Consider the following 27,855-nt stretch of genomic DNA (forward strand, 5'->3'; position numbering starts at 1 on the left):
CGTGATCTCTCCCTACTGAAGGCAGGAAATTAGCTGCAGCGAGGCTGATATCACCATGTGGCAGGGGAGTTAGAATATTAAAACATTTGTTGAGAGGAGAATGCAAAAGTTCTGCCAGTAGCAATTAAAGCTGTGACGACGCGTAGGCCTCAACTTCCATATCAGTAAAAATATATACTCAGTGTGCTCTGAGGTTTTTGTGGCCAACAAACCTTTACTATATTTGGAATTTAGACCGCAATGGTTTTGTCATCTTTAAAAAGTGGGTCCCCATACAGAAAAGTTTGGGGAAACACTGATCGAGACTTTCATATATATAACTTTATGCATATGTATATATACATATACATATACACACGTATATATACATATACACACGTATATATACATACATATACATATACACACGTATATATACATACATATACATATACACACGTATATATACACATATACACATGTATACATACATATACACACGTATACATACATATACACACGTATACATATACACATGTACACATGTACACATGTATATATATATACATATACACATGTATATATACATATACACATACACATGTATATATACATATAAACATATACACATATATAAACATATACACGTATATATACATATATAAGCATATACACGTATATATACATATATGTTCACATACACACACAAGTATATATATACATGTATATATATACATATACATATATACATGTATATACATATATATATATACATACATATACATATATACATGTATATACATATATATATATACACACATACACATATTTATATATAAACCACAAAAAGATTCGCGAATGAGACAGGTTGATGTTCATATTCATATATTTTATATAATGTATATCAAACTAAAACTAATACAGCATCAAACTTAAAAAGGGTCAATGGGGGGAAAAAGGAAAAGAAAAAAACATCAGAAAACCGATCAATCCGTTGGCTTTGTGGAGCAGTGGATGTTAAAACCACTGGGGGCTGAGAGTGTCGAGTGTTCTGTGGATGTCTAACCCATCACGTCCCATTCCTGACAGCAGACAGTGGTGCAGAGATGGACAAGGGGACAGCAGGGGAGGGTGCGGGCAACATCTCTCGCTGTTTATTTTTTATTTCGTTTTATTCTTTTTTTCATACTTTTTCATTTTTTTTAAATTTCAAACACAAAAACAAGTTTAAAAAAAAAAAAAAAAAAAAGCAGCCTTGGTGTGATGGATGTGGAAACAAGAGGGGGCCAAGTCCTTACACTGTTTTTTTTTGTTTGTTTTTTTGTGTGTGTGTTTTTTTTCTGTAATCCTCTTTACTCAGTCACTTGGTGTTGTTATTGTATTGTTGGTGTTGTGAGAGGAAACCATGAGAGTGGCTTGGAGCATGAATTTGTGAAGTGTATGAGGAGAGGGAGAGGGGAGAGAAGAGGCAGAGAGGGCTTGGGTAAGGTGAATATTTGGCTGTGTGCTTGTGATTCTGTTTATGTGGACACGAGGCTTTCATGTACCATGTACCAGGACGTGGGCAGAGAAGCTTACTTGCACATATGTGTTACTGGATGTGCATGCCAGTTTTTTTTTGTTGTTTTTTATGTATGAGTGTTTAGGGGTGTGTGTGTGTGTGTGTGTGTGTGTGTGTGTGTGTGTGTGTGTGTGTGTGTGTGTACTGTCAGCCCAGATTCGGGGAGGAAGGGGGTCATGCTCTGTGACGATTGTGTGTCCAGCCAGTACATCAGTCAGTGAGTCAGTCCTCTCAGTTATCAGGGCCACGTCCTATTCTTTAGCCTCCAGAAAGAGCGTCTCCTGTGGAAACAACTTTGCCTCCAGCAGAGTGGAAACTGGCTCCAACTGTGTGATCTGAGAAGAGACAAGAGAGAGACACAAGGTGGGAGACGGGGACAACGTTATACTGTTTCTGACCAACTAGCTCAATGCCAGCAATGGTTACTTCCATAACTGGTCGGAGATCTGGTTAAAAAAAAAAAAGATACAACCAGTAACATTTTTGCTGTATAAATAATAAAACAAACGTCCTGCTACTGGACGACTCAATGAAATCACTCTTTCAGGTATTCCTCAGTGTTTCGAACGTGCATCTAATCTGAATGTCCTTTTTTCAAACACCTGAACAGATAATAGCTAAACTGCTCAGCTCAGTAAATTGATTTGAAAACTAGACAAAGACTGTGGTAGATAAAATATATAAGTCATATATAATCTTTTTTTAAATTACATTTTCAGATTTAGTCACATTTCTGTGAACACAATACTGTAAAACATGTTATGTGTTTAAATATTATCAAATAATATTGTTGAAATATTCTATGTGGTGTGTGTGTTTGAGTGGTTTGAACTTTGTTGTGATAAAGAGGACCATTATATTTCCAATGCAGAACACATTGATGCAGATTACAGAACAGTACAGGGTGTGTGTGTGTTTTATAAAAGCACCGTCTCCTGTGTGTGTGTGTGCACATTAACGTGTGGGAAAAAAGAAAGACGCAAGAGTAGCAGAGAGGGAACTGCACACAAAGGTTAAGCAGGAACATAGCCGACGGCGTCGAGGAGACGCACATTTATCCATTTTCAACACGCAGCACAACAGCTATTGTCCAAAAAGCAGAGAAATAACTCAGTGCCACCCACAACGGAGCTGATTGAGTTAGCCAACACGAACCGGTTTTGTTTTTTGTTTTTTTTTTAACAGCACAATCTTGACTCTCTCTCTCTCTCTCTGACACCCACCACCCCTGTGGGCCTCTTAGCTTATGTGAGCTAATCACTGGACGGGTTGTGTTACATCGGGCCAATCTAACACCTGGGCTGAACGGGCGAGCTGGTGTGACACCGAGATGTGTCCAGGGCTTAACTGATGACTGCTGCATCAACCACTCTGATTAGGGCTCCTATTCTAACCTCACAGCAGGATAATTAACCAGCTCGCTGTACCTGCGGTAGAAGGTCAGAGGGCAGGCCGAGCGTGGTAAAGGTCGACCTCACAACAAGCACAGTGACAGGCCTGTGAACTCTGGCCAAGGAGTCAACAACCAACTTCAGCTACGATACAAATGATAAGATAATACAAATGATATGATGATCAATCATCAGTCGAGGGAAATTACTCGACATTCTCTGATTTTTTTTTTTTTTTTTTTTAAGTATTGACCCAATTATTAGGTTACACAGTTTTATTATTAGACATGTTTATAAAGTATAGTTTCTTGTTGTCCTATTTCATGTACGGTACATAATATTTTGTTTATTTTAAAATATAGCTTAGATTGGCACAGTGCCCCCCGCAACCCTCATGTGGAGGATAAAGCGGTAGAAGATGGATAAGTTCACTGCAGTGTAGACTGGAGAGACAGATTGTTAACAAAGACGTCGTCATTTGTTATTACTTTGAACAATCTCTCTCTACACTGTGATCAACATCAATGTTATGTTGGAGAACACAGTGATGGGAAACACTCAAAAATAATTACGACAATCTACACGTCTGCTGGTGTTAGGGTTAAAATAAGAGGGTGTTCAAAGACTGAGAAAAGGGGTGATAAAAAAAATAACCACAAGGAGAAATGATAAATTAAGGAAAGGTGAGGAGGATATATCAGCATCAGGCCACCTAGCCATCTCCCCAGGGTGTTTGGAAATGTCACACCGTGTACACTTTGGCGGCCTTTGACTCAGTGTCTTTCATCTCCTTGTCTTAATTTCAACGTGTCATTTAGACTCTTGACTTCTCAGCGGGGACCCGAGGAGCCCGGCGCCGGCGGGGAGGGGCTGCCACATGAACCTTATGCCCATCACCTAGTCAACTGCCTCATAGCACAGCAGGGAGCGAGACGCCATGAGGAGAAGTAAAATGGTGTGTGCACTTTTTATGAGCGTGTGTGTGTGTGTGTGTGTGTGTGTGTGTTTGCTGCAAACATATTCCATCCCAACGGTGGGTGGAAACGACCAACAGGGCTGCTGCGTTTCTTTTCCCACCTCAGGAGCAGCGTGTCGCAAATGGCTGCCATGCTAATGAACCCGACAGGCTGTTATGACACCACAGCATCAGGTAGGAGTAAATGAGGCTTTGGGGTGGAGCAGGTGTGTGTGTGTGTGCGTGTTACAGTGTGTGGATGTGTGTGTGTGCACTGACTGAAATTGGGATGAGAGTTTGTGCTCATAGTGCACCAGGGAGAGACTAAGGGGGAAGAGCAGCATCTGACTCTGAAAGTAGGGAAACAAGATGCCACACTGACACAGGAGACGGGCGCCATCGGTGATTGTTTACATTGTCATCCAATTAACAGACCATAAGCATGGAGGCATCTGTCAACAAACAAAGCTGTTGTTTTTCCTCTGCTCTGTCTAAGCCATATTCTCTCCTCTTGTGCCGACACGGCCATGCATACATACGTACATGCATACATGCATAAGACAGACACAATCTCGCTCTCGGCACGCGGTTTGCTTTTAACCTTGAGTCAATATCATTTCCATCAGCAAATTTAGATCAAATCAATCAAGTGAATTAGGGAACTGTCTGACAAATGTAGACAATGAAATTAATTTTTGATTTTCCTGACTAAACATTTGTGCAGAAGCATTTGGGGGAAACGATTTCTCAAGTGAATGAAGTGAAGTCTTTCTGTAGCTCAGCACTAAACAATGAAAGAAAAATACATTCAGTTCTTCATATAGCATTCATTCAAGGCACATTACAGCTGTAAGGCTGGGACTCTAAAATACTATAGAGGGAAATCTAATAATTCCCACAGTGAGCAAATAATTGGCGAGAGGAGAAAAATTCCCTCTTCACAGGAAGAAACACTGTAGAGAAGCAGACTCAGGGTGGGCGGCCATGTAGAGAGGAGAGAAATGAGGGAAAGACCCACTGCAAAAGACAGATGGTGCTTTCTCCACTATCTTCAATATTTCATCTTTCTTTCCTCATGAAAAAAAAACAACGGTTCAACAAAATAATGATATCGGCTGATATCAGTGCATGTATTTGTCAATTTCATTCAGCAGATTTTCCACGACAGTTAAAAACCCACATAATTAGCACTTAATGTGAAGTTTAAAATAAATAACCACAATTCAAAGTCACTCGATTCAAATGAATAAAACACACGGATATAACAGAGAAGGCGACACTAAGCAACGCTCAGCCGTGAAAGAGAAGAAAGGGAAAATAAACACAGGCCCTCTAGATGTCCGTTTCCAATATAATCAAACGCGCAGCTGAAATAACGCATTTTTAATGAAGCCATTACAGGCCCTGCTATGTTAATTAAAACCAAATAACTTGTCTGTTTTAAACTAGTGTTGTCAAGTGTTTATTTGGCCAATTACAAAAGCAGTGGGGGATCATTATCTGCTGCCAGGAGTGCTGACAGCACGTAGCGCTGGGGCGTGAACAGAAAAGAACAGACCAGAATACGGTACATCAAAGGAAGAAATGTGCCGCACAGACTGGGGGGGGGGCAGAGAAGGAGGGAGGAAAAACAGAAAAATGAAGAATGGGAAGGAGTAAATGAGAGCAAGTGAAGTGAGAGTAAAGTAAAGAGAAACAAGTTCATGCTTAAAATATAGAAATGATTGAAGGGGAAATGTGAGAATGCACAAAGAGAAGGATACAAAGACTTGAGATCAAGACAAAAGTATAACTGCAAAGGGACGGGGGACGGAGCAAGCCGGGATGTACAGAGGCAGGGAGAAAAGGGAAAGAGGAGGGGAAAAGGAGAGAGGGAGGGAAAGCTAGAGGGAAGAGGAGGAGAGGGCTAAAGCCGAGGAGGGGGCCCAGATCCTCGGAGAACAACTTTTAAACATCAAAGATTCTCTCTCGGATAACAATTTAAGTTAAAAAGCAAACAAAAAAAACAAAACAATCGTGCTTCGAATAATAATTTGTAAAAAGTCCAGTTTTACAGTATCTGCACGGGAATCTTTATTTCTAACAACAAGCTCCTACAGTATGTGTTCTTCTTGTGCATTAACGTGTTAAACTCAGATGTACAAAAATTCTAACTAATGTCACTGAGACCATTAAGACGACACTAATTTCCCCATAGATTTCCTCACCAGTCGAGTCGCCCCCTGGGGGCAGTTGAATATATTCTTACTTCCGAGTTAACCACACAGACTACGTCAACGTTTTATATGAAGTCTAAGTTAAAGATGTTTTAAGAGAGAGGGGGATGCTGTGTGTGTATGTGGCCCAAAACAAACACTCTTCTGAGCTCCAGAGATGAAGCAGGGTGTCTGCTATGAAGCAGTGTCGAGTTGAGATTATAAGAACAGGCCTGAGAAACTGCTGAATGAAACTTTTTAAATAAACCACCTTCCTTCTTCCTGTGATAGTAGGGGAAAAGAAAAACAAAACAAACCCAAACACATCAACCTAACAGATGTAAAACCTATTTGAAAACAGCGCACAGCTTCTTCTGTGCCACTGTTTATTTTTTCTGCATCTCAGGTTTTGTCTAAGAACCGTTTTTGCAAATTCACTCACAGAGCTGGAAGAAGGATTAAGAGAAGGTGAAAGAGAGTACAGTATCGCTCTAAGAAAAATAATACGTCGGGTTGACAGTGTTTGGGTGTCTTCGAGCGGCTGGCCAGGAAGAGCTGATTGCTGATTATTAAAGCGGCAGTCTAAACATGCTCACCGCGAGCTGAAGGAAGAAGACCTCAGGGCCTTCAGCGGTGGATTGTTCTCAACAAAATTCAAAGAAAGAAAGGAGAAAATTCCTGAATTAAAAGCTGAAAACTGACACACTAGAATCCCCCCCTCCCTCCTCCATACTCTCTGACAATCATCAAAACGGAGGAAGGGTTAGCTCCCTGAGCGCGGCTAAGCCTAGTACAAATGATGCCAGTGTAAGGCCTGCTGTAGTGCTGAAGAGATAAGCCGCTGATACCAAATGTTGAGGAAAACATTCGGGTCCAAATCTTGGAGACTAATAGGCACTTTGGCGAAGCTACAAGAAGGTGAGAAAGGCATGAATCAGAACTGGTTGTGAGGTTTCATCTCAAAGTACTCAAAACTGTTCAACAACCTTTTGAGAGCCTGTTCCTTATTTTGTTTCCACACTCTCTTGATTATTGACCTCCGCCAGGAGATATACGTTTTCGCCGCTGTTTGTTTGTCTGTCTGTCTTTTAGCAACATAACTTGAAAAGTCGCAGATGGATTTGGATTAAATTTTCAGGAAATGTCCGCAATGGGATCAGGAACAAGTGATTACATTTTGGGCAGGATACATAGACGCTATCACTATTTTTATCACTATTATGGTGGGGGGCTGAGCTGCCTTGGCGGAGGTCTGCACTCTCTGAGTGCTTTTCTAGTTGCGTGTACACTGAACCTCTCCCCAAAAAATGATGGACGGTAGAATAAATGATACCCATCTTGTCACAAGCATAGGAAATGACTGTGCTTAAATTGCACGTGTGATGCATTCACTATCCTGTAGTAAATTGTAACCTCTGTTCTATTATTGTTACAATTTTTGTCTATTTTTTACAAATTTGACAGATTTGATATTCCAGACAGGAAATTATGTTAACGGCATTGAATGCTGAAGTTATTGAAAAAAACGATGAACAAATGAGAATAAACTTCCAGATTTACAGGCTGTCCACCCACGCAGCCCTATCTCCTGGTCAATAATGCTGCAGTTTGAGTCCAAAATATTTGAATTAGCTTCACTCGATGTTCTCATGTTGGATTTGCCTGCATCCACTAATGCGTGTTACAGCTGACTTGAAAAGAAACGAAATACAGCAGGCAGACGAGGAGGGGAAAAAAGCAAAAGAAAGAGTGACACTCCACAAAGCCACAGAAAACTCGTGAAGGGAAAGAAGGTTTCAACAGTTGTGCAGTATTACAAATGCAATAGTGGTCTATCCTCTATCCTCTGATCCTGGCAGAGCAACAGTGAGAGCGTCTGGACGGGATGGAGGCTTTCTATGCTCCCTCTCATTTAATTACAACACAGAGCTGGAGGATTAGATGGGGGGGCCTGTGTTCACAGCCTCATACTGGCACTACAACTGAGCTGCTTCACTCTTCTCTTTTCCCAAATCTCTCGCCTTTCTGTTTTCTGGAACTATCTTTTTAATATCTTCCCCACTTGTCTTCTCTATCCTCGTCTTTTACAGAATGTTTCTCTGATTAAATCTTTTCTTTGTTTAAGTCTTTGTCTTCTCTGTACACTTCTTGACGGGTTCTGCAGCCACCATCCTCTTCTTACATCTCTCCCCCTCTAATCCTCCCATCCTGTTTTTGCTGGAATTTCATCTGCGACGCAGACACATCTTTATCTCTGTCTCAAACACATGTTTACTCTTGATTATAAAAGAGACAACTGTGAATCCTTTAAGTGACAAAGTTGTGAGCGGGGCATTTGTTTGCTTGAAAATATTTGTGCATGTGTTGAATTGTGTGATTGTGACGAAATGAGGAGTGTGAGCTACGTGTTAATGTGTGTGTTAGTTTGAGGTGTTTGTGTCCCAGTGGTCTCTACAGACTGTCATGGCACATTGCCTGGGCAAGCCTACACACACACACATGCACACACACCTCTATACAAGCACCACAAACCACTCTTCTGCATGCACTCTTGTCTTGATTAATGAAAATCCCATTTTTGTTTCCAGCAGCATCGCTAATTAAAGTGGTAGTTAAAACAGTGCTCATTAGCTCGCTTGCACAGAGCGTGTCGACCAAGCCCTCTGATGACTGGCTGTAGCTGACTGAGGGCTGCCGCGCGTCATCGGAGGAGCCACAGAGAATACGACTGTTAATGCTGACAACTGTATCCTAACACAGTCACAGTGTACTGTATTCACAACGGACTGATTCTTAATTAATATTCACTGAATAATACGTGTGCACAGGTGGATGGATAAACAGCCAGTTTAACTCGCCCCATCACAGGTACAAGTAAACAAAGACAGTGACGCAGTGGGGCTGCAGCACACACACACACACACACAGCAAACAATAATGATAAAAGAAAAGACTAAATCACCAAATAGCCACAGCATATTGCTATAACTGCTGTCCCTTTTGCTCTCCACTCACAGCTGCCTCCTGAGTTTCAGCTCAAAAATGTTAAAGCCAATTACAGCTGTGGATGTCGCCAGCAGAGACGCAAGCTACAGGCAAGAACACTTCATAACCCGCTGTTTACACCCAGGGTGACTTTACAAAGTGTTTGGCACAAAACTGTAATCAAGCAAAAGAACAATTAAACTCCCCCTATCCTGATTTATAAAGTCTTTAAGCCTCCAAGTTCATCACATAAACGTACGGTGTTCTTACAAGTGGAAAACGCCACTCACATTTCTACGAGGGAAGGTGGTGAGGAGCTTAAACTCGTCAAAGGGGTAACCCTTGGAGGCCACGAAGTCGAAAAGGACCTGAAGCTTGCAGCTGCCCTGGAAACGCCTTTCCAGAAACTCGCCACTCGGAGTGCGAATTCGCAGTTTGCTGATTTGCTCTGGCGAATCCTCGACAGGCTCTGGTGGTAGAGCCTGCTCCAATGACAGACGGATTGCCTGAAAGAAAAGCATGGTCAGTTCAGTATGCACTTCATTTATGTCTGATGATAACGGCTGATTTGTTGAAAGGTTAACTTACTTGTAGTAAACATAAATAAAAGGATAAACCACACTTGACTTGTGTTTAATTATGAAAAAAATAATACGTATGGCAGATGATGAATCTTCTATTTTTTTCATATTAATACATGAATAATAATCAAGAAAATGTCAAGAAAAGAAGGACTAATGTACGGCATAACTCCCGGCTCTTTAGTGCACCAGTGTTGACTGAGGGCAGTGATGTTTACATACAGGTGCTGGTGAGGTGCAGCTGTCATCACTGGTGCTGGAGGTTTTTTTTCTAACAAAGCTATGAGCAGTACAATGTCACTAACGATTTTCTCTGTTTTAATAGTTTCTTCACAGTCGGCTCACACAGAATGAATGAATTTGATTCAATTATTATTTAAATAAAACCAGAAAAAAAGTTGTAAAATATATGAAAATGAAGACAAAATGGCTTTTAATTAATACATGATGCTAGTTTAGCTTGTTTGCACACCAGCAGCTCCCCCGCAATACTTTGTGTGTATTATGTACATTTCTGTGGGACAACACTGTAGTAGACACACAATAATAAAATTAAAAGGATTTGTGTAGGAGAGGAGGGAAGCCAGGAAGCTTTACAAAGTCCTCCCTCATTCAAGAAAAAAGAGAGATTTAATCAAGTTTAATTATAAATTTGCAGCCCTGTCTCTGTTTATAGAAAATTTAAACCCAAGACTTAACGGTAACACTGGCAGCTATGAAGATGATGACACACTATCCAAATAAGTACGAAAGAGAAGCCAAGAAGTTGCATACAGAGTCTGATTGCAGCACTGTTGCCTCACATTAATTAAAGGATCTTCTTGTCCTGAGAATGTTATTAAATTAGGTGTCCTGAGTCTCACCCTGTTCCCTACAGCCTGGTGTAACTCCAAGTGTTGCCAAGTAGCATTTCAGAATGTTCAAAACAGCCAAGAGTTTTCCTCGTACATGCTGTCTTACTGTTGCTCAGCTAGTTGTTGCTCACTAAGGGAAATCTGAGATAAAGCCTGTTAAATATATTACGCTGTACAACTGCTAGTTTTAACGTCTTGTATCATAAGAGATAATAAGTAATCTTTCAGAGACTAAATCTGATTACACTGACTACACCACCAAGCAGGGAGGTGTATATCAAGTACAAAGAAAACCATCGACAGTCATCTTGCACAGCAAAGCTAATCAGCTCTCCTGTGTTCTAAAAACCCGTGCTTCAGCGACTCCCTCGAGCCGTCCTCTTCTTTCTGCCTCTGCCCCTCACCCCTCCTCACCCAGCTTGTTGTTCCTGTTTGGCCAGCCTGGGAGCATATGCTGTGACAACACGCCCCGGCTTTATTTACACACCATAATGCAATTATATTTCATAAGAGTGTACAACAGTCGCTCATTAGCAGCTTTGGGTGTTGGGTGGGCAGGGTAGGGCGCGTGCCACTCCGCCATCAGCTCCCACAGGTAAAAGAGCTGATGCTCACTGAGTTAAAGGCGCCCACAGGGACAAAATAATGCAGGCACACACACACATAACAAACAGGAGTGTGCTGCTGTGGTGGTGGTGGTGGGGGCTATAAATGCAGACAGTTGACCACAGACACAAGCATAAACACCCTTGCAAGTGAGAGGTAGCGTCCCCAAAGAAACCACAGGACACGCGTTTGGTTGAGCCTTCGGATCTGGCTACTTCACACAAGTAATCACATGCATCTATCCGTCCATTTGTGTGCCTCTGCAGCTCCACTTGGCTAACCGCTGAAAGTAAACAGATGATGGGCAGCGGGAGAAGAGCATCTGATAGCCATGTATGCTAAGAACCCCACGAAGGAGGTAAATAGTTATGTCAACACACACGTAAATGAACCCCATACGCACAGTACCACCCCCACCCACCTTCAACCTTCTCTGCACAAAGGCACAAAATCACAAAGAAAGCATTATTCCCTCTTGCATTGTCTTCTCTCTGGTGGCAACTCGTGTTTTTTTGTGTCTGCAATTTCTGTCATAAACACTATTTCGTTACTTCCTCATTAGAAAAATATAAACAACAAAAACAAAAAGGTGTGACGAGTTCAAAAAACAGATACAGACGTAAATATTGTCTGCGTATAATTGGGGGTGTCCTTGTGGACAAAAATTAGCAAATGAAATAATGTAGTTAGAGCAATAAAAAAAAGGAGTATTCCTGAGGATTTTGTAATGAATGACATATGGGTCATGGGAGATATTTATTGGAGCTGCCAAATAAAATGTCAGAATTTTTTACAACAATTTTTATAAATAACGCATGCATAAAATAAGGGTTGTGATTATTTTATTATACAGATGCAGTATGTTTGAAATGGCTTTTTTACCTTTTCAAAATAAAATGGGAGTGGAAAATAGTCCAATACATTTTCTCTTGTCATAATTTATTTAGGGAAATAGTTCACAATATGTTGTCTTTTTTTTAATTGGTTTGGTTTTAATTGGCTTGGATGAAGAGCTACACTGATAATGGAATAAAATTAAAACAAATATGCAAATTAAAAACTACTATTTTAAAAAACACATTATAAGATTTCTCCAACTTCATTTGGTGCAAATAATAATAATAATGGTCAGATTAGATTTATTGTTAACCTTTTTGGTTTCCTAAGCAACATTTGCAGAACTGACTGATATGCACAAAAAACAATCACATTAAAATTGTACATTATAAATGAAATCATTTTCTATTTAGTTTCCTGCTAAAATACATGTGGAATTCCTTGTGTAGAATTTGCCGTTGTTTGTATTTATGAATGTCCAAACTGTAGCACAACACTAGTGTATCAGCACAGAAAACACAATAGAAACTCGGGTACTTGGGCAGTGAAAACTGATCTGAGCTGGCCATAGTGGCCTGCCTTATTAAAAAAGCATACAGAAAAAAGCATGCACAGTTTTGTCAGTGGACTACAGTGATATAATTAAGAAGGTCTAGTCCGGAGCTCCTTTGTTCTTGTCTGTTTAACCTAAGAGACAAATCACCTGAGCAAAGCAGGTCACCTAATACCCTTCAGTGCCCCGACGCTCTCTGCTGTTGTGTAAACAACAATCAGCGAGGACTACACTGTATTACTATAGACTGTATTACAACAATGGCGCTGTCCATACAGACAATTATTGTTTTTCCTGCATGCGTGACAGTGTGTCACTCTTTGTATGTATGTGTATGTGTGTGTGTGTTCACCCCCCCCCCCCATTCATGTACAATAATTGTTTTCCATTGAGTGCGTGTATTTACTTGGGTTGTGCATGTTTGTGTACATGACTTGCCTCATTCTTTTGTTCAGTTAGGTTTCAGAATGGGGCAATGTGCTATACCAATATTAAATAGAACAAAAAAAACGTGTATGTCAGGCAACAGGGACAGGGATAGGCCTAAATGTAATTACAATTTTTATTTATTCTTTCTAAAAAATAGCTGCAGGCCTGTTGATCCACACAGCAAACGCTTCACTGACAGGCAGGCTGCACCGAAACCACCAATTGACTAATTATCGTATAAGTGACAGGAGCATTGATTAAAAAATGAGTTTGCGAAACTTCTCTTTTAAGCTATGCAATGATTATAATGGAGTATTAATTTGACAAATTTGCATAATGTGATGCTGCTTCTTCTCACCTCCTTTTCATCCTCCAGCTCCTTCTTCATCTGTTCCAGGCGAACCTGCTCGGCCTCTTCTCTCTCTTGAGTTTCTCGCTAAAAAAATGACAAGAAGTAACTTTAAAACCGAACAGAGTCAGATGCAGTGGTGAGGACCAGTATTGCAGTGTCCCTTTGATTTGATGGCTTGTTACTTGATATAAGAGATCCTAGCAAAAGGACTTTCTGAGCACAGAACTGAACAATGAGCTGATAATTAAGGATGTAATTAAAAAAACTGCTAATAAAGCTACGATGGACTGATGTTGGGACAATGAATTATGAATTACACATAGATACTGTCTTAGTTTTAGGCCCTCAGTGGCATTACAACAGCTTTATACAACAGATAAATACAGTGCTGGATGCTCAAATATGAGAAGGTGGTAACGAGCAAGGAAGGGGCTATTCCCATTTAAAATAAAATCATAACAAAAGCACTAAGCTTTTATGTCATTTTATTTAAAAAAAATAACAAAAAAATGTAAAAAATATATATTTATATAGATGATGTACATGCACTAATATGTAGCAGCTATGTCAATCGCACAGTGACACAGTAAACAACAAGGCAATCAGAGATGGCAGACTTCATCCCATTCACGCAAACAAGCCTCTGCCGGCCTCTGCTGGTCATATTGGCAAGTGCGGAATCACAAACAAACAAACAGACACACAGAGCCACTAAAAACAATACTTCAACTGATAACAACTTACAGCGACACAAGAAGACAATGTTGTTTAAAGTACCTTTTTACGGTCAGCCTCTAAAGACACACGGTAGGCCTCGTCCTGTTCCCTCTTCACCGTCTCTCTTGCCTCACGCTCGTCCTGAGTAGGGGGGGAGAGAAAGTGCAGCCCATTAACTCACAAGATAATAAAGGATACACAGGAACAAAACATCTAAGCTGACGTGGTGGGTGTGGGAGCAAAAAGGAACCGAGGAAAGGAAAATGAAGCATGTCAAGTGTGGTTACATACAAACACCAGGTATGAAAGAGTAGCACCAGAGGGGAATTCATTGTGACGGGGCTGTCATTTACAAGAGCCCAAGCCTCTTTTATGTTACCTCATCTCAGTTTCACCATCCCTTTCTCTTTCATTCACTATGCCTCTCTCTTCCTGTTTGTACAGAGGGAAGGGGACAGGCGGCCTTTCTCTTTCTACCTGCTGTGGCTACAAAGTGTTTTATAAAGACGAGGACTAAATACGAGTGGCCATTGTGTTAACAGCGCACAGCCATTAGTTTTCTATGTTCTGAAAACCCATGCTGGGTGCTAGTCCGGATATGGCAAAGTAAGCTTATTGTGATGATCAGAGGACTACTGTGCAGCTTAGCAATGACTGTGCAAAAGAACAGTGTGCATTGTTGTATTCAATTAGAAAATGCAAAGGATACATTTGTGCTTTTGGTCTGTGTATAACAGATGAACATTGAAAGGAAACTGTAATAGAATGGAAGACGAGGACAAAGGCATCAAAAGTGGTGACCTTCAATGGAAAGACCCCGAGTCACGCAAACAAGTTGCACACTACTTCTTTGAGAGTCATTTTGCGGTGTTGTAAAAATGTTTTCAAATGCACCATCTGCTTTAGCAATATGTAACTATACAATTGTCTCATACTTTTTCTTCTTGCAGCTTCTTTCAAACAATTATAGCTATATCTGGCCAAGCGGGTTGAGGTGTGCCGTCATCGTGTGATGGTAAAGGTGCACTCTCTTATCAACAGGTCAGACCTCAGACATTCACAGTGTCAAACATTTAATCAAACTTTGCGAGAAGAGGTTTTAATGTAAGAATCATGGCTTATTGGCGTATTTTCACTAAATGTTTGCTGTCCTTCAAAAAGGTAAGGGGCCTCAAAACCATACTGTTTCTTATTTTAAGTATTTTGCAAATGAGCCTTGGGTCATTTTTGGCAGTTCTTCACATGAAAGTCTTGTTAAGTGACCTGAAAATGGCTGCGACGCTGAGAGATGTAGACAGCAAAACCTATGACGAGTCGTCAGTTGGTTCATAAACAAGACAAAGCTAAAACACAGACAACCATAGGAATGACTGGCTAGTCAGTGAGGTTGGTTGAAGTCACAACGTGGCTGTCCAGCTGCTTCGTTTCCAGACAAACAACAAAAGTCACTGTCAAAGTGGAATGTCTGGGTTGGGTGGGTGTCTGTGTTCATGTCTGAGTTCGCCTTAGGAGAGGCGAGATGGGGGGAAAAGGGAGAAGGGAATAAAGGAAGAGGGAAGGGAATTTGGAAAGATGGAAGTTCATCAAAGCTGAGAGGTGCTACAATGAACGGCAGGAGAAGTGCAGTTTTATGGGTGAGGTCATGGCGTAGATGCGATAAGTCCTGTCAAATGTAGAAGAAAAATCACACTAAAATTCAGCTTTTTATCATCATTTGTACTCTTTAACATTTAACATGACATTCCATAGAACGTTGAGAAAAAGAAACTAGCTTACGATTATGAACTTACATTCAACCCCACAGCCTTAATTAACACGTGTACTCATCTGTAAATTCTTCTCATTTCTTTTTGTCATAATGATTATTTTGTGTGTGATTCAGGCAAGAGGATTGTAGCAATCAACTCTGAGACAACTGTCAATAGTCAGTGACCCACCTGAGGAAGTTTAGCTCTCAGGCTGTGCGTGTGTATGTGTGTGTGACAAGACTAATTGCTTCATCAATGTTCCCATAACTAAGTCGCACATTAGTATTGTTTTGAGAGACTGTGTGGTTGACTGGACTTAGAATGTCTCATATGTTGTGACAGCTGTCATCTACATATACAGTAGTCAAGAAGACAATGTCACAAAGTGTGGGAACACAAAAGACGACTAGAGGCAAACTGCACAGACCAAAACGCCCACATGTGTGATACGTGGGAAAGAAGTGATATTAAGAATTACAAATGGAAAATATTTTTTACACATACAGTGCTGTGCAAAGTCCTTAGGCCTTTGTTGTTTTTGTGTATGCAATGCTCAAGCATGTCTTGAATAAACCTGGTGTGATAGACAAATATCTGTCGACATGAAATTGGACAAACACAGGTTTTACCAACAGCAGTAATTAGGGTTCCACTCCACATTAAAGGTCACACTAAAGAGTGCTAATCTTGACACTTTAACCTGTAGAAGCTGCTTTTTTTTATCATGGAAATGTTTTATTTAACAACTGCATATATGTTTCCTGTATTTTATGGATGTGTTCCAATAAAAAAGCAATAACATTAATAAAACAACAGATCTAATGGTGGCTAATACTTTTGCACAGTAGTGTATATTATTAGTATTGAATTTGTAAAATAATTTAAAACAGAAATCTCAGTCTGAGGAGACAATGTTTTCAACACTGGTCAAATGTTTCAACTTAAGTTATGCAAATGAGAGAGAAAAAGACAGCCTGGGAAAATCATGTGAATAACAGACAGAAAACCTACCTGGACAAATACACTAATCGTGTTATTCATACTCTTGTTTGATGTCTCTGGGTGGGTAAACATATCAGTAAGTAAGTGGTTAAGAGGGTCAGGGGAAAAGGGTCCTGCCTCTCATCCATGGCCCCAGAGTCATGTCTATGGCTTTAAAGTCCATCACCACTCTTCCATCATTCTTTCCTTCAGTGGTGTTTGTCCACTTTCCATTGAAGTAAAAAAGAGCAGCCGACAGACACGACACAGTCTTCCCAACACAGTGCTGTGAATGGGAAATGGTCCCGAGTCCTGTACCTTTTCAAAGACCAAAGACTGTAGTTTTACTACAAGTAAATGGGAATGCGGTGAAGTGATCAAGTGCTCTCTGCTTGTCATTACACGTTTCTCACAGTCCCAACAATGAAGCTCGATCTGTCCCAACATGTTGGAAAGACCAGCTCCACCAAAGCCAATGAATGTAAATGTGGCTACAGTCATTAAATGTTTTGTTATTACTAGTTTTATTTCTTCTTCATTATCTCTAGGGGTCACCACAGAAGATGATAAATGTATAGAGGATGAATATCCAGCCCTAGTTCAGACTTTACCTCGTCTTTGATGTCCTCTTGTTGCTGTGCTGTGAAGATCTCCATGGCTCCCATTAACCTCATCATCAGCTCGTCCACTGTTGTATTGCCTACAGATAAGACAAAAACATCAGATACAGACAATTATATCGACAAAATGTGACATTATTGCACCATTTATAAGATTGAAATTACCTTGAATAACATTTAGAACTTCGTTGGATGTGCGTTTGCCCATTACTATGAGGAGCAGGGGGAACTGGTCTGTCTTGTATGTCCGTATAGTTTGTGTCACAACACTACCAAAGTGCCTCGTGCACATGGTGAGTAGTCTGAAAGAAAAAATTATTTCCATTTAATTGACTACAATTTCCAGAGCCCGGATTTGAAATAAAATGCCATACAACATGAATGTGAATATGTGAATAAACATGCAACATACACAAAGACTGAAAAGGACAGGTGTACTCTTCAGCTGTTCAGACTTTAGCAGAAATATAAATATACTTGTGGCAAAAAGGACTTTTAATCATTTGTTCCTTCTTTCCATATTCCATCAGATTGACAAGCTAACTCAATTGGAACCCCAGATGAATTAGTATTCCTCACCAGACATCCAGAATTGATAGGGCAAGAGAGGATTTCTTATTCCATTACAAAGACAGAACTTTTTAAATTAACATTTCAGAGAGGGAAAAGGGTAGCAGGCAGCCAGGGTGCTGCCAAGCTCCCTGTAAATGTCATAATATTAATGAATTGCTATAGACTGAATGCAAATATAGATTAGCTTTTTTCTCCTGCCTTTTAATAAGATCTACTTTAATAACTGGCTGGTAAAATAGAGAAGTAATGGAATGGATGGAGGGACAGCAGGTCAGAAGAAGAAGAAGATAGATGGGAAAGGATGGTGACTGAAAGGGGGTGTAACTCATTAAAACATGAATCCAAAGCCACAGGAGCTACTTGCAGACTTCTCAAAACTGTGAAATCAAGTATTTGAGCTTATTGTGGTACTTTTTAAAGTAATATTACACAGCACGCTAAAAATATGGACTGAAGATAGTGAATGTGGCTGAAGTCAAAGTACTGAATTTAAGATGCCGTCAGATAATAGTGACCTTTGAGTGACCTGCTTCCTGCAGTGAAAAAGTTGGGCATCCTAAATCCCACTGATCATTCTGTCCTGACATTTGTCCCTGTTCAGACCATGACCGAGGCAGACCATAACAATAGCCCACAGAGAAACTCTAACCTGTAATGAAAGGCCAGAGAACAATGGATACCAACTTGAAGGGTAACCCAACCTTACATCTCCATGAGCACAAACCAACCTGCTTTAGTTTCTTACTCAAAACTGAGAAAGTCAGTCCACCGCAGTTAATATCATCACCACAACATAAAAACTACTCAGTCAGGAAGTACGACATATCCACTGTCACTCACTCTGTATCAGGATATGAAACACTTAAGAATCCACCCATAACTTCAAGTATGGACACAATACTGAGGTAAAGAGGAAGTCAAGCTACTCCAGGAGCTAAGGTGAACAGTTCATCACAGTCTCATTCAGCCATAACATAACATGGTAAAGAATGTAGCCGAGTCTGTACCAGACCCGTGGCCTTTAAAAACCTTGAGGGGCAACGATCTACATGTAGAGGAAACACCTGCTCAGACCTTGCAACTACAGTGTTTAAGAATCTGATGTTAAATGACATTGACAGCATCTAATTTATCAGTCATCTTGTCTCCATCACACTCAGACAGCTAAAATAATTATTGTTAATGTTAATGTTTCCCTGGACATTTTTTCAAATCACAGTAGACCGTGAAGATGTGAGTGACAGCTTCACGACTGAGCAGCTAATGAGTCTTACTAGTACAGTAGCACTGCAGGAATTTTTTTATGTTTTTTTTTAAACCAGTAACCTGTATGAAAATGAAGTATTGGAACGAGATGCTTTGATAGCTCACTATGTCAGACAAAAATATGGACCGGTTTTGATTTGAAAATTACATTTTGTTTACTAGTAACGCTTTCAGGTAGGAGGATGTCAAGAGGTAAAGGATCGATTCACATAGGCGTTAAAGAGTAAAGAGTTTGTTCGTGTGGAACAAATGCGTCATGGCAACAGTCATTTTACATATACAGAACATTTCATTTCAATGAGCTTTAAAATAGGCCAGTAGGATGTATGAAGACCATGATGTGCAAACATGTATGAAACAAGAAATTAAGACACACACACAGGTTTGTGCAGCTATTCTTCTTAGGACCCTGCATTGACTTCCATTCCTTTAGACACCTTAAACAAAGCAATATCCCTTACCTTAACCATTACCAGTAAAATCCTAACCATAACTTTAACCAAAAACTATTAAATCTTAGCCCTTTACTTAACCAGTTCTACAGGAATGAGGTTCCGTCTCAGTAGGACCAGGTTTTGATCCCCATAGTGGACTACCCATCCTGACATGGTCAATGTCATAAAGAGGTAACAAATACAATGTAGGAATGTGAGAATGTGAGTTTCTGTGAATCAGTTTGCGTTATTATGACTGACTAAATTATTGAAATATGATGTAACTCAAAGTTAACATCACTTGTCCAGAGTAATAAATGCCAATGTTTCGGACGTGGGATGGTAACATATTTGAAAAAGAGCATTTGACGAGATAAGCACCGAAAAGCATTATCAGATTCATTTCCCATGGGTGACTGACAATTACACTCATCATCCAATCAGCGGAACTGCATTTTTTGCATACTTAATTATTTAACTGGGCGGCCTGTGAGAATACACAGAGCAAAGCAACAGGCACATTCCAATATCAGCAGGTTCATCAACCACAATCAGAATACCCTTCTAACAGCCTGTGTGACTGATGCCAATCACCAGTCACTTTGGATCAACCAGAGAGCGTGAGAATGCGGGGAAGCGGTGTTATGTGTGAGCGAGTGAGCGTGCACATGTGCATGCATGCGTTAGAAGCAAAGCTGTGACTGGCTGTGTGCGATGAAAAGCTCCAGATGTTGCCTGCCTTTTAATGTGCAATAAAAAGGCTCAGCTGGGGCAAAAAGCAAAGGAGGCTAATGGGAGAGAATGGAGAGTGGAATGGAGGAAAGAGGGAATTTCCTTAAAAGAAATAATGGAGGGTTGAGGTCAAGGTGCGAGTCTTTCTTAAATGGCTGCTACCCGAGGGCAGGCTTAAATCTTGAGGTTCTGATGAGAGGGAGGAGTTGAGGTAGTGAAAGAGAGAATACATTTTTTTTTCTTTTAAATGAGAGGAGGATGAGGCTGAAGTTTGCAGTTGGCATAGTGTAATAAGTAGCAGATTCAACTGTACGCAGGGGATCTGGATGTCACTGATACAAAAGAGACCAGATGTATTTTTGAATTATTGTGGGTGAAAACATTTTTTAGAAAATGTACACTGCAATAACAGTACTCATACAGTGGCAGAACATTTTATAAACAGCTGTTGCACAAAAAAATTGTCAATTAGAAACACAGGCTGCTGGAACTACACTGGGACTTTAGAGCAGAAATTGAGAGATAGAGATCTTTGGACTCGGAGGGAGTCCTTCATCTCCCACTGACCCTCTATTCACACAGCTTAGTCAAGATTGGCCAATCGGGGGCCTCACCATACAAACGCAATGCCTTTTGTAAGAATGAGAGTTTCAAAAAGAGAATGAAGTTGAAGAGAGAATGAGAAGACAGAGATACAGAGTGTGAGCAATAGAGTAAGAGTTGAATGCCAGCAATTAGGAACATGTCCACATTATTTCTAAAAGACGTGAAAAATACTGTCAATTTTCATATTATCGTCTAAAAACTTTTCATACACTAAAATAAGAGAACAATCAAAATTGTGGTCTTAAAAGTGCTTAAAAACCAATGCAAAAACAATGCAAAGACCATTTAGTGGGTACCAATGACTAAATAAACAAAATAACAGGGTTATCTGGCATTTTCTTCTTTATACACTCGAGCTGCTCTCTTACTGACAACATTTAATTTTCTCTTTAATATCCTCTTTATTAGATACACCTCAGTATTTATGCAAACAGTCCACCCGTCCTGCGAGTGAGTCACATATAAATAAAACATAAGGATTAAGTATGTAGTGAGGGCTTAGAGGGTTCAGTTATTGCTCGACTAAACTTTACAGCGAGGAGAAGGCAATTCTAAACACAGGTGCCAGGATCTGTGCGAAAGCTGGAGAATAAATTCAATGTTTAAAGGGCAGTTTATTTTAGTTTTCTCACTGGCTTGATTATGAAGCTCAAAGGGCAAGGGATACCACCGGGGTAAGACTCACAAAATAATGTGATAATAATTGTATTATTATGATCTGAGTAATCTATAAAATGGTTTGTTTCTTGATTTCAATATTTAATCTGACAACCTAAACTAAATGATAGAAACTTCAGCATACAAATTAAATCTATATCTAATGTTTGCGGTGTGAGCGACCTATTAGTAAACACAACTGCAGTTTTGACAGGGGCAGACATAATACAGATAAAAGTTAATAGAGGTAGATAAAGAGCTCTGGTAGCTGACCTCACACAACCAATGTAACGCCCTCTGGCAGGAAACAACGCTCTTCATAGATAGCTCGCTATAGATGTATATGAGACGTCACACAACTTGTCTCTGCTGGCAGTTTTCATAATAAAAGTTTCTCTGTTGATTGTCTGTTGTATTTTAAATGAGTGTTCCCATTATTGTGTGCGGCCCGTGCAGTACTTAATTATTCTCTTATGCATCAGTATTTATAACCTACCTCTATCACACACCTCTAATAAAGGCACTAAGATACACAGGGATCAAACTCCAATTATTGAGTTACATGAAGTAATTATCTGCCGTTTCATTTAGTTTTTAAATACTGACAATATTTATTTGTTTGTTACTTTTATGTTTTATGCCACTGGTCACAAAAAAAAAAGGTAATGTACCTGGCTTTGTTAGCTTCCTTAGTGACATCCCACGCCCATGTGATGAAGTTCTGGCTCAGGTACGAGACAATGGAGTCGGCACACATCATTTGGGAGCAGAAGACGTTGCTGAGGACGCTGTCGTCATTGTGGAGGTAGATGGCCAGCAGCTTTCTCTGTGGAGAACGAAATAAAAACAAATAAATGGAAGGTTTTGAGGATGAGGACATTTTTTCCTGCCAGGAATAAAGGCTTTGGCAACAGACTGATTTTATAGGTAGGTGGGTTTAGTGTTCAAGCAAAAGAATAAATGGCTGGCTGTAAACAGATGGGTGCACAGTTTTTTTTAAAGTGATCTTCCAGGAATAACAGAGCTAAAGCATGCCTATACCCCAAGAAAGTAATCATTGATGAGACTGTAATCTCTGAAATGAAAACATCCATTCATCTCTGATCTGTGTTGGTGTTTCATCACAGTTATTTCCACATTATAGGACTATAAAATTACATGAAAGACCACTGAGTGCAGAGCCAACATGACTTCTAAAGACCACAGAAAAAAAAACAAAAAAAACAGGCAAATACCACGCAAAATCAAATGTAGTGTGTTGGTGTAAATAAAAAACTTCTCATGGAGGCGACGGAAATATGGAGAAAACAAAACAGACAAATCACTCTGTTTATTTTACACCAAATGCCAGCAGCCTGTTCAGGTTAGTAGCGGCAGGGCCAGACAATATTGACGAAGCTCCAAATCCAAGGATATTGACACCATCATATAAGCCTGGTAGATTCTCCCTACTGACAATCTAATTAAAAAACAAACACACCCACAAACATAAAAGGTTCCAGGGGACAATGTTGGAAATAATGCTCTCTAAATTACATGTCACTTCTCTAGCTATAAAAGAACAAATAAGACATCTCTCTTAGTATCTGCTTGGTTCATTTTTAACCGCGGCTGTGAAGGGGGAGTCAGGGGATCTGTTTCTCAGAAGCTGTAATGTAGGCTACCTGGGCCAAAAAGCAAAAAAATATACACAGGGCATAAAAATTAAAGGGAACTGAAAGAAGAAGTTGTGCTATACTGTGGCCTGTGTAGAATGGGAATGGGAGAACACTGCTGTGTTTGCTCAGCGATTAGTGCTTTAGAATAATCTCCAGGGCTACTAGAGAGAAGGAGCTGGGGACTCATTCAGTGGGCCGATTCAACAGCCTGAAAAGATTAAACACTCATGCTGAGAAGACAAGCAAATTCAGTCTTGAGAGAGGAATGAGGGTGAGGAGGGAGAGTTTTACAACATGAAGAAAAAAAAACAAAACACAGATGCACACTCAAATACTGATGTACCAACAACATGCATGCACAGATGCATAAACTTAACTGGTCTGCTCGGCACAAGTTAAGGACTCGCACATGCATGCTCAATTAGAGTAAATATAAAGACTAATCAAAGTGGGCATTTTGGTTAACTGAACTCCTTCATCTTCGTTAAACTGTCCATACCCCCTCTATTGCCTCTCCACTTTCAAGTCGGATCTTTTGTATTGCCTGTCTTAGCAGGGAGGAGCAAATCCCTCAGTTCAGCTAAATTACTAGGTCCGACCTGAGCGAGATAGTGACCCCACAGCCCTTCCTCACACCTGTTCACCTAAATCTAAGCTTGCTTTGTGTATGCAAAAGAAAATAAAAGATTTCACACTGCAGAGCGCTGTGCACTTTTGAGTAAGCTGGAGTCAGCGGGTCTTCACCGCGCAGAATTTGTTTCAAACATGGTGAACCAAGGATGTTTCTTAATAACCTTTCTCGACGAATTGAAGGGAGTTCAACATTTTTGATGATTTAAAATATGTACAGGCACTATTTTTAATTATTAATCCCACAGAGCAACTGGCTGTAACAAACAATTATTTTAATTATTTATTAATGTCATTTTTTCCTTCATTAACTGACAAACTGTTTTTTTTATAAAATGAAAAGAAAGTGGTGAAATATCAGTGTTTCCCAAGGCCCAAAATCACAAATAATGTTTGTTTTATCCACAAACCACAGCGATTCATTTTAATGTCATGGAGAAACAAACAAACAAATAAACAACAATCACACTGGGTTATGGGCTGGATGTGGATCTTTCTCTGGCGATGATGCAGATTTTCAGAAACAGGGCCGATAACAAATAAAGAATCAAACATTTTCCATATATTTAACCGATTTTTTGCCCCTCCATCTGATAAACTATAACTGTTTAATGATAAAAATAATACAAGAAAAATGCTTAACTTCAGTAATCATGGTCTGATCTTAATTAATGAATGAATGAATTAATTAATTCTTTCATTAATAAATAACGTTATGACAAAAAAACATCTGAATTTAATATCTCGATACACAGTTGCTTAGTGTTGTACCGTCTTAGGTATAATCATTCACCAGCAGGAATATGAAGAACTGATATAAACGCATGTTATTAAGATAACATCTGTCACGACGAAGGCACTTTTAACACTAGAGTTACCCGATACCACTGAATAAGACACGGACACACACACACACAACAAGGTACAGAGTGAGTGAAGGGCAGCGAGGTCCTGATAGTGGCTGTTCTACAAATGACAGGCTCAGTCTGGAAAAGCAAATACTTCAAAATAAGGAGCTCATATGACTGATCTAATGACCCTGCACACAATGTGGGAAAACACATTTAAATTGATGCCCAGCCACACAGGAGATTCTCCACATGCGGCTGAAAACACTTCTTTTTTTTTCTTAATGAACAGAAACGGCATCAAATTTGATGCTGACTTTTTCCAAAGCGTGATTACACTTATTGAATTAAAATTCACTTTAAAAACTGCATGTTAAAGCTAATGATGACTGGTAAAGAAGGATAACTTTATATACTTTTACATTTCTTTCCTGCATTATTTTTGATGTGTGTTTTTACACACACACACCCACACCCACACCCACACCCACACCCACACCCACACCCACACCCACACCCACACCCACACCCACACCCACACCCACACACACACACACACACACACACACACAACCAATCATTTCAGGTGCAGTCAACAACTAAAGAGAGTGTAGCTTTTGATTTGATCCGATAGCTGCATGTATATCTGTATGCCATTTGCCAGTCGGATTCTCTGGTGCTCCTTTCTCTCGACTCTTGGAGGCTATTTCTGGGTTTTAAAGCAGATACTTGAGAGTGATAAATCCCTAAACTCCCCTCTCGAGCAAGGCTATGAATTTTGATGTGGCCTTGTGTGTGGCAGACAGGAGAGATGAGTCTAGAGTGGAGGAGAGTGGGGTTAGAGTGATTAACCACTGCGTTGATGGGGATTTAGCCAGGATCGTGGTTAGTGATGGGTGGCCTATCTCTCTGTACACTCTGACTAACCACTGATCCCCAAGAGGTTTCAGCTCAGCTCAGCTCTGCAGCCCAAAGCATTTTCATTAAGGATGGATTGAGTCAATCTCAACAGTTCCCCCAACACACACCTTCAGAAACACTTCATCAAATTTGGTGTTTTGCTTAGTGATTAGCCTCTCCCAGGCTTTGAGAGAGTGAGACTGATTCCTGTGTTTAGAAACCCACTGAGTAGTCCCCCCTTCAGACAAATTTGACCTATTTCAGTATCCGCTTAATGAAGTGGACTCTCTCGTTCTATGAGGACGAGGACACAAAAAGTAGATTTCTTTTCAAGTCGAGGCATAAAGCAAAGATGGGTAGATATTGGTTAGATGGATGGAATGGGGGGGGGGGGCAGAGTAATCGTGCACATATGCTACTGTGTAATGTAACCATGAAAAGCAGCATGATTTGGCCTGTTGTCTCTGATGCTTGTGACAAAACAAGACAAACACAGAACAGATCAAATAGCTTCTGTTTTCACGTTATTTTTTTTGCTTCCATAAAGCCATTCTCACAGTTGGCAGGCTAAATAAAGCTCTATCAGAATTTTTAAAAATAATAAATAAAATACAGTGCAAATGAATATTGTTTTTGCCCCTGTGCTATGTAGAGCACAACAATGCAATACAGTGTGTGGGAACACCAGGGAGACCTCGGCCATATTGTGCTGGCTTAATTGAGGAACTCTGCTGAGAAGCAGGCAAGATGCCAAGCTCCTCTTTAGATTCTTTTCCATCTTTATTTCACACTCTCTATATCCCATAACCTTATGCTGTAACTTCCCCTGCCTATTATTCCTCCTTTTTTCCACACACACTGCCTTCCTTAAACTTTCTCACTGCGTTCCTTTCCGTTATCTGCACTGTATCACTTATTGCACCCTCCCTTCCTCTGTGTGTGGCTGGTGATCTGAACCCCCCTAACATCTTGCAGTGTCCTCACAGTCTAATAAGGCTGTAATCCGCACAATCTGTCAGTTGATACAAGCATCCCTAAAAGGACAAAAGCTGAGGAACAAGGGAAAAAAATTAACAGCTAAAAATAAAGCCGCAGCTGTCAGGGTGAAAATTTGTTGAGGTTTTGATGAAATTATATCAATGTGGCTATAAAGCCATCTCCACACAACAGTGTGGGGCAGACAATCTTCTCCATTTTGTCTTGGGCAAAGAAAACTGCTTCGAAAAAGCGATGACTTGACTCCACCGGGCAGGAAAAACATCAGGGTTAAAAAAGGACAAGCCGACATTTGTAAGATCAGAACCTCAGAGGTAAAAAAAAGTTTAAATGAACAATGTGTTTTAGACAAGGTATACTTTCTATCAGGCTCTGAACAGTTCAATAGCTTACTTACATCTCTGGCTTTGCCATAGAAGGCTTCTTGAGATGCTGCCTCCAAAGAGCCAATGAAGAACATTGGGTGGCTCTCTCCATATCTACACACACACGTATGGAAAAGGACACGTGAACAGTAAATTAAACACATTGCTACATTCCAGCCTTGTAAAACTTCATACCATGGCTCACCTTGAGGAAAATTCGGCAGTAAAGTGCAGTAAGGCATCAGCTTCATTCTCACTGTTTTCTGGCACTGTAATGAGGAATTAAAAATAAAAAGCACGGTCAAGTTTTAGATTCATGTTGCACGGATTTTAAATCAATGTTAAAGCAACATTTAAAACAACCCAGGTTATACTTTTCTATAGTTTCTTTAGAACGTTTTGATATCAAAAGTAAAAACAGTTTGCCATCTCAAGCTATAACAAGAACGTGGCATTTTGTGTTGGTCTCAGATCCTGTCCTCTTATTGGTTGTCTGGCCAGACCATCCACAGGATAGTGGATAGATCCTATGCTACTACTCTAGCTAGGTGTTGACATAACTTTTCGTATGAATTTTGTACATGGGACCTAAAATACATGGAATTACAAGTACTACAATATGAGACATTAAAGAGATAAACTCTATGATTATCAAAGGCTCCACTGAACATACTCATAGGAGATTTCCGACAGGTTGAGGAGCCCATTCCAAACATCTCCGAATCGTCCACACCAAACTCTGACGCGTCCTCGAAATCATCACCTTCACTGTCACTGATCATATGGACGTCGGCACACTGTAAACATTATTTTATCATGAATTTTCAGACAAAGAGAGGTGTTAAC

General features: G+C 40.1%; 1 protein-coding gene across 1 annotated transcript in view; it reads right to left on the reverse strand.

Annotated features, from left to right (window-relative positions):
- Positions 1–943: 943 nt before the first annotated feature.
- Positions 944–27,855, reverse strand: part of faf1 (Fas (TNFRSF6) associated factor 1) — a 57,310-nt gene continuing 30,398 nt past the window's right edge. Inside the window, exons 10-19 of the mRNA XM_083888641.1 lie at positions 27,683–27,806; positions 27,215–27,278; positions 27,042–27,123; positions 22,284–22,438; positions 17,510–17,646; positions 17,336–17,424; positions 14,056–14,136; positions 13,285–13,362; positions 9,357–9,572; positions 944–1,875 (exon numbers count right to left, since the gene is read on the reverse strand). Of these exons, the coding sequence (XP_083744767.1) occupies positions 1,792–1,875; positions 9,357–9,572; positions 13,285–13,362; positions 14,056–14,136; positions 17,336–17,424; positions 17,510–17,646; positions 22,284–22,438; positions 27,042–27,123; positions 27,215–27,278; positions 27,683–27,806 (1,110 nt within the window). The 3' untranslated portion in view covers positions 944–1,791. The remainder of the gene's footprint in view (positions 1,876–9,356; positions 9,573–13,284; positions 13,363–14,055; positions 14,137–17,335; positions 17,425–17,509; positions 17,647–22,283; positions 22,439–27,041; positions 27,124–27,214; positions 27,279–27,682; positions 27,807–27,855) is intronic.

This window comes from Microchirus variegatus, assembly GCF_963457635.1.
Source record: "Microchirus variegatus genome assembly, chromosome: 4".
NCBI classification, from domain to species: domain Eukaryota; kingdom Metazoa; phylum Chordata; class Actinopteri; order Pleuronectiformes; family Soleidae; genus Microchirus; species Microchirus variegatus.